This window comes from Zingiber officinale, chromosome 4B (assembly GCF_018446385.1).
Source record: "Zingiber officinale cultivar Zhangliang chromosome 4B, Zo_v1.1, whole genome shotgun sequence".
In the NCBI taxonomy this organism is placed as follows: domain Eukaryota; kingdom Viridiplantae; phylum Streptophyta; class Magnoliopsida; order Zingiberales; family Zingiberaceae; genus Zingiber; species Zingiber officinale.
Window position 1 is genome coordinate 64593296 of NC_055993.1, and position 11661 is coordinate 64604956.

General features: G+C 40.4%; 1 protein-coding gene across 1 annotated transcript; it reads left to right on the plus strand.

Annotated features, from left to right (window-relative positions):
* The first annotated feature begins 5720 nt into the window (after nt 1-5720).
* Nucleotides 5721-11459, plus strand: LOC121977574 (mechanosensitive ion channel protein 6-like). The gene is made up of 5 exons (XM_042530072.1): nt 5721-7621; nt 9696-9819; nt 9909-10202; nt 10293-10495; nt 11171-11459. The coding sequence occupies exons 1-5, from the start codon at nt 5721-5723 to the stop codon at nt 11457-11459; spliced, it is 2811 nt and encodes a 936-aa protein (XP_042386006.1).
* Nucleotides 11460-11661: the final 202 nt, after the last annotated feature.

The window sequence follows — 11661 nt, forward strand, 5'->3', positions numbered from 1 at the left end:
AGAGACCCGGACTAAGCCGAGCTGAAATGGAGCAGAAGGCCCGGACGAAAAGTCAACCTAGTTGACTTCACAGTCCGGGTGCCCGGAACCATTTCGGGCGCCCGGGATGCCTTCTTATCTTGATCACAGTCAAACCATGATCTATTTATTGAGGGATAAAATTTTATCCCCCCAGGGCGCCTGGAATCCTTCAGGACGCCCCGACTAAGGCTATAAATATAGCCTTGGTTCAGATCTAATCATTTAATTAAGCAAACAACTCTGTATTCCTTTCTTGCAATAGTTTTGAGCTTCTAGTGTGTAAAAGGCTTCTCCGCCTTCAGAGAAGGAGATTCTTCATAGCTTTTTCTATTGCCTTGGATTAACAACCTTCTTGGTTGTAACCAAGTAAATAGCTGAGTCTTTCTTTTTCTTTATGTTAGTTTACTTTTATTACTATTGCATATTTTGGAGTTGAAAGAATCGAGGAGGGTGTACTTTTATTTTGCTAGGCAGTTCAACCCCCTCTTGCCGGCCCTAGCTGCGCCAACAGATAGTTCTCCCCATCAAACACAGGAGGCGTCGTAGAAGAAAAATCGCTTCTGCTTGCTTCCATCTCCTTCTGTAGGACAGAAACAACCTTCCAAAAACTTGACAAGACTTCCACAGCTCCCAAAATATCACCAAGTGCTCTGATACCACTTGTAGGTTTTCATGTTGTGGAAACAAACCTACATCAATATCAGAAACTACAACAGAAGCAAGACAGAGAACAACAGAACCTTCTACAGACGCTAGCTTCTGTAGCTCAACCTTCTGCTGGACGAAATGAACCAAAACTTAAGAACACTCGATCAATCTTTGAGCAAATGCTCTTTTCTGGATTTTCAATTGATCAATCTTTGAAACCATTACATCACGAACCTTAAATAGACAAAACAAAAAGAAATGAAAAGACAACAAGACAAATGAAAGGACACCATTAACTCTAGACCATTAAAACTCATTTAATCTCTATTATCTTTAGTATTCAATCTCTATTATCATCAGCATTTATTCTCCATTGTCATCAGCCTTGAACCAACACCAACAAACTCCTCCTTGGATCAAGTGCTGATAGACACTCCAATCTTCTCTCGAAGCCACACAAATCTGATATGGTGAAAAAGCTCAACATGCTAAGAAAGGAACTGGTAATTCCATTAAACAACAACAAATTAATAGTTTCAACTATTTGGAGTTGGCTATATAGATCTTGTTCCACCATTAAATAGTAAATAAGAATATATAAGGCACTACTTTTGGTAATATCTAGACTCTTTTAATTACCTTTTAGATTAATAAAAGTTCTTTAGTCTCCCATTATCCCTTGTACCTTGAACTCTAATATGTTTATCTGATAATACAAGTATCTTCAAGATTGAGTAATTGACATAATTCAATGGAAGGGTTTAAGTGGCTAAAGTAGTGCATTATTTTGACAGTAAAGCATATTATCATGTCTATATGCTCCATCTGGTAGGAGAAGATTAAGTTTTCCTGTACACTACCAAGAACTTAACAACTTGGCTATACTACAATTCGATAAAAGAAAAATTTTGAGAATCTAACTAGGATTGACAACTTTTAGTTACCTATAAGTTTCAGAAATGATTCAATGAAAAAGGTTCTTAACTAGCTTTTATATCCATGGCAAAAGAATTTCATGAGTAATTTTCTTTATGAAAATTTTCAACTCTATGTTTCTAGAAATTTTACTTTGAAATCTGTAATTGCAAAACAGTTATGCATCTTAAAGAAAAGTTGGCCAAAGATTTGACTCTACTAGCTAACAGAGCACAGAGTTGTAAAATCTCTAGGTATTTTAAGACAGTGAAAATGACCAAATCGAGCCATGAGAATCAAGACTAATCGAAGAAGACCCTGGTGATTGGAGGGCAACCATGTTTGTCTGATAAGCCTACGCCGGCTGACAGATCCAAACCCCGTATGGATCCTGACGAATGATTCACCTTGTGGCACTCCGACACTCCACCACTAGCTCCGTCACCGCCATTACGGTCCCATGCCATAGAGACGAGGGTGGCACGGTTGAGCGAGTAAAGAGAGAGGAGAAAGATTGCCTTTAGCCCTTCCTTGATGAACCAGATTAGCATGACCATGGTGGGCCGCGAAAGAGATCCAAGAGGGCAATGATGAGCGGAGCAAGGAAGACGAAGCTCGACAAAGATGAAGGTGGAGAGTGAGGAGGTAAAAGTGAGGCGGGAGCGTGGAAGGTTTCGGCAAAGAGGAGGGTTTCGGGTAGAGGGATTTCGACAGATAGAAGTTTGGCTTTACGAATTTGGCCGAAAGAATTCAGCTAAGAATTCGCGAGGTGCTAACCAAGGTTCTAAGGATTTAAAAATTTAAAACAAATTAAAGATACTTTGCACGTCATAAATAAGATTTATTAACAGTATGTATTTTGTGTAAGTCATCATTTATATAAATATAATAACATTAATAGTCGACTTCACACGTCATTAGTATTAAGTTTTAACAGTGCACTTTGCACATAGTAGAAAAAATTATTAATAGTGTACTTTTTCTGTATGTCATCATTTGTATAAACATTATATTATTTACAACGCACATAATTAGGTACATCATAAAAACAATTATTGATGACACGCCCTAACTACACGCCATCGATGACATACTACAGAAAGTCATATTTTGTTGTAGTGACTCAAAAGTACATGGACTCAAAAGTAACTCAAATATAAATGAACTTAGAAGTACATGAGCTTGGAAGTCACGAACTTGGAAGTACACGTACTTGGAAGTGTATGGATTTAGAAGTGTAAGAATTGGGAACATCTGTCTTGGGAATATCCCTGAAGCGATCTAACAGTTAGAGTACCTTTTCGGGTGAACCCCTTCTAGCTCTCACTTTCTACAATGGATTAACGACACAGGAGCATTTCTGCTAGGGAACATCCTCAATCCGTCACACAGGCCGACGAGAACATCCCCCATGGGAATATCTCCCCTAGGCTCATTCCCTTTTGATTATTTTACTTTATCATTTATATTCACATCCCTCTAACTAGAAGTCTAGCAAAGGACGTTGTTTATCATGTCACAAAAATAGTCCCCCATGGAGACATCTCCCCTGTAGTTCAGCCCCTCTCGTCAGTTCGTCAAATCACTTCCACTAACTCTCCTTAAGTTAGAAGTCCAATTCATTAGGGGATGTCAACAGTTAGGTTGTAAGAATAGTCCTTCGAGACAACATCTCCCTTACACTCCAACCCCTTTGGCTACTCTGCTTCAGCATCTCCGTTGGCTTTTTTTTTTTTTTTTTTTTAATAAAAAGGTAAATATATATTATCAAAAAAATACACAATCATATAGTAACCAATGATCGTTGCTCATGTCATGTTTGAAGAAATATTAGATCTGAGAATGTATCCGAGGTAAGACGTATATGTGCTCAATGAGTACCATCACTTTCTCTCTGTGTATCAACCATCACACATGCTACAGTCGATTACTTATCTTCCATATGAACCACCGGAGATCAGACATCAAACAATCACCTCTTATAGGCACCTCTATGTCGCATGTAGCCTAACATCCTATCTGGCTATCCTCTATTCTTTAGGGGGTCCACCTTTTCTAGTCTCTAGTGTAGAGCAAGTTGCTGAAGGCGAGCGTAATCGCCTTTTGCCACCATAGTGTAGAGGTTGAAAGATGCGTGAATCCACATGCTAGGGATCTCACCCGCCTTCAGCATATAATGTCTCCTAGAGCCTCCACATCCAAATTGCACATGTGTTACCATCCCCTATTCACTTTTAGTAAGTGATCACTAAGTATATTTTTTTTTCTTTATTTTTTAGAGCTTAGCATTTAGAATTTAGAGTTTAGTCTTTAGAGATTGAGTTATAGTACCATGTATGTATATATTTTTTAATTTTTTAAGCTTTAATACTATAACTCAAACTCTAAACCCTAAATTCTAAAAAAAATAAAGGAAAAACTATATTTGGTGCTTACAAGGTAAGCACCATAAGATAAGTAGGGCAATATTCTTGTGTGTGTATATATATATCTATATAATTGATTAATATTTTCTTCCATTAAAATTCTAATTAAAGCAGGGATTGAACCTATTTCTATATAATTTTATTTCTAATTATTTATTGATTGATTAATCATCATTTTAATTTTATTATTATTATTAGTAGTAGTAGTAGGAGGCAAAGCCGACCCCCACTCATCGATGCTGACCTTATAGGTCAGGTCCATAGCTTGGAGGCACAACAAATCACAGGTGGGGTCGTAAGGAGATAGTAGGGTAGTTTAGGGGATGAACCTAAGGTCGCGGATAAAAAGCTTGGAGGTTGGCTGAGCTCTCAATGATCGAAGACTTTATCAATGCAAACTCTAAATAAGTGATATGATCTATAAAGAGGACTGAGTTTCAAAAAATAAATTTGCACCGTATGAGAACACTTATTAATTTTTATTAATGAGTAAATGCTATCTTTCCTCCCCAATACACAATTGGGAGGGATCCTCACTAGTTTCATAATTTGTTGACCAGAGTCAGCTCGGGTTGACAAGATGGGGCTAGCGTAGGCCCCCTTATGGCATGACACAATTTTTTTAGTACTTGTTTTATATTTGTTTTCGTAAAGGCTAATTAAATAATCCCCACGTTCATTGAAAAAAATTATATTACAAAGCACTTAATTTTAAATTCAAACTTTAACTTCCTCTTTCGCATAACTTTTCCTATTTCGATCTTCCTAAACCTTAATCTTCTAAAATTTACTTTTGCTCACCTTCAAACTCTTCGCCTACACTGACAACCATCGCCCGCCGTCCTTTTCTGATTCGTATATCATGATTTTCAGTGCCGTCGTCATTGCATCATCAACTTGCCACATCATTACTTTTCCTATTTTTATAACATCATATCGACTTTATTTTTTTTTTATATAAATATAAAAGATATTTTTTTTAATATAGGATCCTTTAAAATCTAGGAGCCACCCTGCTGTTAATATCAACCAATGCAATGCAATCCATGCCCAAAATAGTCACAACCTCCCTTTCATCAAAAATCCACCTACCTTTGAGAAGAAGTTTTCCCATTCACATATACACGAGAGGTTAGTAGATCCCGGTGGTTCTCACTTCTTGGTTTAGAGCCTCCAGAGTCCAGATCCGTGAAATCAACGTGCCTGTCTCGACTTTTGACCATTATTCTCGTCCGACTAGTCGCCCGTAGTAAGCAGGCGTCATCATTGGAAGGCAAAAAAAAAAAAAAAATTGCCCCAACCGTTACACAACCACAACCGTTACGCAATCAGTTAACCACAACACTTGATGGGTTAAAAACATGAGCACCTTTTAATTTATCCGATGAATAATTGAAAAATTTTATAAGGATCAAATTGATCATCCAGGACTAACATTTTTTGATGGGCCAAAAACATATCACCTCTCAGGAAGAAGCCACCATTAATTTCCGAGTAAATGTGATTAGTTTAGTCCCAACTCCAATGCCAAGTAAAAAAAAAAAAAAAATACAATTGAAATCCGTACACTTGTCGCTGCTCCTCGGGCTGATTTATATAAATAGCACAAGTGCTATGTTCGATTGATCATGTTCTTGCATGCTAACTTTAGCTTTGGCTCTTCCACCTTTTATTCTTCTCCTTCATTGCCATTTTGCCATCCATCCGGCCATGGATTCCTTCCAAAGGTCCTTCAAGTCCCATGGTGGCTCGCACAAGTACTCTTCCTCTCGCAGCCTCTCCCACGATCTCGAGGAGCAGCCGATCCTTCTTGAAAAAGATGATCCCGACCACAGTGGCGAGGTGGTAGTCAAGATCGACGGAAACAGCCACCACCGTGGTCCCGCCGCGGGCTACATTGGCGGCGGGAACGCTCCCAATCAAGTGTGGAGGGAATCGAGCTATGAGTTTTGGAAATCGGAAGGCAAAGATGGACGCCGAATCCGAAATGGAAATGGAAATGGAAATGGCGGCGTCGGTCTTCGTGATGAGGAAGGAGGAGATGGGTTCAGCTTCATGAGCCCGCAAGCGGAGATCGCCGAGGATCCCCCGTCGCAGCTCATCCACACGTTCCTCGACCAACAGCGTTCCAAAGGCGCCGAGATGACTTTGGACATGGACATGGAAATGGAGGAGCTGAGGAGAAATTCCAACTCCCCCACTTCTGTATTTGGCTCCAGGGAACCCCGAGTCTCCTTCCAAGCTCCCTCCAGAGATGAACCCTATTCTAATCAACAATCACCCTCGTCCGACGATAACGATACCGATGACCCGGACGCTGGACTCCGGCATAGAAAGACTTTGGCGGCGATGCCTGAACTGAGTGGTGCCGGTGTGGAAGTGCTCCGCTGCACCTCAAATTCTTCCCTCCGTCGCAACTCCACCATGCTCCGCACCAAGACTCGTTCGAGGATCATGGACCCGGCGCCTCCTCTGGCGTCTCAGCCGCCCCAAACGACAACTGGTAATGAAGAGGTGAGGAGGTCCGGGTGGATTCCCATGTCCGGGCAGATCAAGTCTGGGTTCATCGGCGGCAAGTCACAGCGAATGGATGAGGACGACGAGGATCCATTCGTCGATGATCACATCCCCGACGAGTTCAAGCGCACCGATTTAAGTTGGCTCACAATCCTACAGTGTGTGAGCCTAGTCCTCATCGTCGCCGCGTTCGCATGCAGCCTGTCCCTTCCGTCCCTCCGGTTGATGACGCTTTTGGAGCTCCATCTTTGGAAGTGGTTCCTCCTACTCTTCGTGCTCATCTGTGGCCGCCTTGTCTCCGGATGGCTTGTCCGTCTCATCGTCTTCTGCATCGAACGCAACTTTCTCATCCTTCGCAAGCGCGTCCTCTACTTCGTCTACGGCGTTCGGAGGGCAGTCCAGAACTGCTTGTGGCTCGGCTTCGTACTCCTCTCCTGGCAATTATTGTTCAACAAGAATGTGCAAGGGCGGGTGAAGAGCCGCACTCTACCAAAAGTAACCAAGATCCTGTTATGCCTCCTCGTAGCCAACTTGTTTCGACTAGCCAAGACCCTGCTCGTGAAGGTCCTTGCTAGTTCCTTCCATGTGAGCACCTACTTCGATCGCATCCAAGAGTCTCTGTTCAATCAGTACGTGATCGAGACACTCTCTGGCCCGCCGCTAATAGAGATTCAACACATTAAGGAAGAAGAAGAACGGACGATAGCGGAACTGCAGAGGCTGCGGGATGCAGGGGCAAGGATTCCAGCTGAGATTGAGGCGGCAGCGCTGTCGAGTAAGAGCAGCAGGCTCCCTGGTACTGAAAACATTGGGAAGAGTACACAAATTGGTAAGAGCTTCAAGTTTCCGACACCCAAGCCTCAGGACGAAGGGATTACGATCGAGGAATTACACAAACTCAACCAAAAGAACGTGTCGGCTTGGAGGATGAAGAAGCTGATGAGAATTGTGCGATATGGGACTCTGACGACCCTTGATGAGCAGGTTCAGCAGGGCGCCGGGGAAGATGATTCTGTCACCCAGATACGCAGTGAATTCGAGGCAAAGGTTGCCGCGAGAAAGATTTTCAACAATGTTGCCAGATCTGGTGCCAAGTAAGTATTCCATTTTGAGGTTCCTCATTTTACATGAAAGTCCATCGGATTGGGATCAGCTCGTTTATATTTAGTCATTCCTACTTTTCCAAGAAGAATATAGTTGCCCTTGATTAAATATAAATATGATTTCTCTTTTCCAAGATATTAAAAGTTATCTAGATGAATGAATGAAATTACATCCATTAAATTGCAGAATATACAAATGAAAAACATCAACAACTATAAAGATGGGGAGTACAATATGATCAACTAAATGAAGATACTTGAGTAAGCATGATTAGGCCCCCAGGGCGTAGCACAGACGGTGAGCGCATGGTATCTCTGGCGTAATGGCCAGGGGTCGATTCTTAGGAACTGACGACCTGGGGTTTACCCCTTCATGCGCCTATGGCCTGTGTACCTGCATGAGCCTCCCTCCATATCCGTGGGGCCGGCACTAGGGGGGCCGCTAAGGTAGCGAATCTACCTTTTGAGTAAGCATGATTAGAATCTCCTCGAGACGGTCTAGTGGCTAGCACATGAGTTATTGTCATCATGAGGTCTGTGGTTCGAATCTCGGCATAATAGAGGTAAATGTTTCCCTTATGTGCTAGTCACTATTCCAAAGGTTAGTAGCCGCCCATGATTTACCTCCTCCGTGTTGACCCTGGGACGGGTTGACGGGGGCGCTGGGGGCGAGCGTATTCGCCTTTGCCACCTTGAGTAAGCATGATTAAGCTCGCACGAGATACTCAATTGGTTACAGGATGGTGGATTTGTCACAATGAGACAGTGATTAATTTCCGAGTAATGCATGCCCTTGGGAAAAAAACTCCTCTCACCCCTCAATACTTGATAGTATAAGTTGACCTTGTGATACCTCCCTTCATATAATCTAAGAGGACAGGACTATAAGAGATGCCTAGAATGAACATAATCACCTTTACAATAGAGTAAGCATGATTAGGAATGTGAATGTGAGAAGAACAAACGATTAGACTATAACTAATCTACACTGCCGGTCATGACACTCCTTTCAGCATCTGACTTGAGCTCCAAGGATACATTTATCTATTCCCATTGTAAATGTAGTGTCTATGCTGTTGCTGTACTTGAGCTCCTCTATCAAGCTACCGGTATCAGAACTAGGAACTGCCTTGTATTCTTAACTGGTTCGCTAGTTAGTCAATATTTTGAAAGAATTAAGATGAGTTCACCATGTAAGACTCGTTTGGCCATGATCTAGCTATCCTTAAAGCTATTCCACCGACACAAGATCATTTGTGTTGCAACTTTGGGTAGAGGAATTGAATGCATAAGCCTTCTAGTGGAATAGAAGCAACTCCGCAATGAGAAAAATAGTAGGAAGTATAGACTTCGAAGATAATGACTAGGAATGACATAGACATCGCCCGCCAAAAGAGGAATTGAACTTCCCAAGTCAAGAAATCATGCACAATCGAGGTGGGTGAGTTTTCTACAAATAAATAATATTATTATTAGATTAAATTTTTGACGTCAGTCTAATTGACGGAAAGTGGAGTGAGATTTCATAGACACGTTGAAAAGAATGAATACATTCTATAGTTAAAAGAACTGAATCTATTATAGTGAAGGGGTCAGAGGATAAAAAGAGAGATGAAAGAAAACATTAGTTAATGTAATAAAAAAAAATCTATTCAATCTTAAAATTATTATATTGTGTTACATAGAGCTTGATGGTGATAGTGATGGTGATGATCTTTGCTAGGAGATCTTGCACAATAGTAATTTTGCATCAAGTTCTCTTAATTATGAGACAATTGCACCACTCTTTTGCCCCCTTTATAATGCAAGTCATGTTTCCATTATTGGCTTGCAACCTGAAAAATATTTAGCAAATTAAGATTATGACATCAAATACTCTCATTATCTTTCTGTTTGAACATTGTGGTTAATAATGGATGAAACTAACACCCTGTAGTTCTTCTAAGATTCAGCCTGCCTTCATCATTAAAAATGATACTCTAATTGTCTCTCCTTTCTGTTTGCACTTGCTCATATCCAAACTAGACAAGATAGCTGATTAATTGAAACAATTGAAAATTTCCAGGTATATCTACTTTGCTGATTTTTTGCGTTTTCTGAACAACGATGAAGCTCAAAAGATAATGAGCTTGTTTGAGGGAGCACAAGAGAAAAACAGGGTCAGCAGGCGATCCCTCAAGAACTGGGTGGTACTAATTTATTTTAACTTCTCCCCTTTATTCTATGTTATCTCATTACGTGACAAGGCGTCACTTACGAATTTGAAGCAATCTTGTAGGTGAATGCATTTAGAGAACGTAGAGCTCTTGCTTTGACTTTGAATGATACAAAGACTGCTGTAAACAAACTCCATCAAATGGCAAATGTTGTTGTATCAATCATTGTATTTGTTATTTGGTTGCTTATTCTGGACATTGCCACCACCCATTTCTTTGTTTTTCTAAGCTCTCAGCTTTTGCTGCTAGTCTTTATTTTTGGCAACACTTTGAAGATGGTCTTCGAAGCTATTATTTTCTTATTTGCAATGCACCCTTATGATGTAGGCGACCGCTGTGAAATTAATGGAGTCCAGGTAGTTCAACATTTTGATTTACCAATTCTCCATACTTATCTATAAAGATTATGATAAATAGTTTCTTCTATTTCTTTTTCTGACTTTCAGATGTGCGTGGAGGAGATGAATATATTGACAACAATTTTCTTGAGGTATGACAACCTTAAGGTTGCATATCCCAACTCCATTCTGGCTACCTTGCCGCTTGCCAATTTTTACCGCAGTCCAGATATGGGAGACTCAATCGACTTCTGTATTCATGTTGCAACTCCTCTGGAAAAGATTGCTATGATGAGAGAAAGGATAGTGGGGTAAGAACTAAGAAGCCTTCACTTTTTAATGAAATCTTACAAATTACTCTTCTCATGCAGAATTAATGCTCCCCTATAATAAGAGAATGAGTCAAGAAAAATTAATAGAATGTTGGATGGAGGTAATTAATATATATTTGCTGGAATTTTGTTATCGTCTGGTACCATATTGATCTTGTTAGATTCAGCTACATGGATCTTGCCTTCCAATCAGACATTATCCAAGGCACTTTGAATCCAACCACTTAATTAGAATTACTAGAATTATATATTTTTGGTCTTTCTCACACTAAACCCTATTCAATTCAACTTGCCCAACACTCACACCCCATCTATACAACTTCAATTATTAATGTCTAGAGCATAGGCAGTTTGGTGGATCATAAATGTTAAAATATCATTCTTTTGGTCCTTCACCTGGTTTAGTTATTAGGTTTGCATCCTGCTGAAGGTCTCTTTCAGTCAACTTGTGCTAAATTCTTAACCAGTTCATCAACTCGAAATCAATTATGCTGCACTTGTGTTTTTCTTTTCTTGTAAGATATTTGAGTTTGCTTTGTAGTATCATCTTAGGACGCAACTCATCATCCTTCTCACATGAGAAAATAGTTCCAGCTCGGTGTCAACACTACAACACTTAGCTACGTTTCTAATCAAAGTTTATTAATTTTGCAGCTATTTGGAGAACAAGAAGGAGCATTGGTATCCTGGTGGTCAGGTCGTTCTGAGAGATGTTGATGACGTGAACAGATTAAAAGTATCAATTTGGATGAGGCATCGTATTAACTTTCAAGATATGGGCGAACGGTTTCTGAGAAGAGAGCTTGCGGTCCAAGAGATGATCAAGGTATTGAGAGAACTAGATATTGAGTATCGCATGCTTCCTCTTGATGTGAATGTGCGCAACATGCCGGTTATCAATTCCACTCGTCTACCATCTACCTGGACAACTCTCAATTCGTAGGAAACTTCAGATCAAATTTTGTTTCCCTGACTAACTACTCCTTCCTCACCTCATCATAATTTGTCCATAAAATTAAAGAGCTAAGAATATTTTGAGTTTAGGCTTTACCCTTTAATTTCTTTGTCAAGTTATGTCAGCTAGAGAACGACAAACATTAAGAGAGTAAAGAGGGTTGTTCTCATCTGACGTGTTTTATGATCAA

Excerpts from the sequence above, each read along its gene's own strand:
- LOC121977574 (XM_042530072.1), top strand. The coding sequence starts at position 5,721 with ATGGATTCCTTCCAAAGGTCCTTCAAGTCCCATGGTGGCTCGCACAAG. Across the intron at positions 7,622-9,695 it reads GTTGCCAGATCTGGTGCCAA|GTATATCTACTTTGCTGATT; the intron begins GTAAGTATTCCA and ends GAAAATTTCCAG. Across the intron at positions 10,496-11,170 it reads ATGAGAGAAAGGATAGTGGG|CTATTTGGAGAACAAGAAGG; the intron begins GTAAGAACTAAG and ends TTAATTTTGCAG.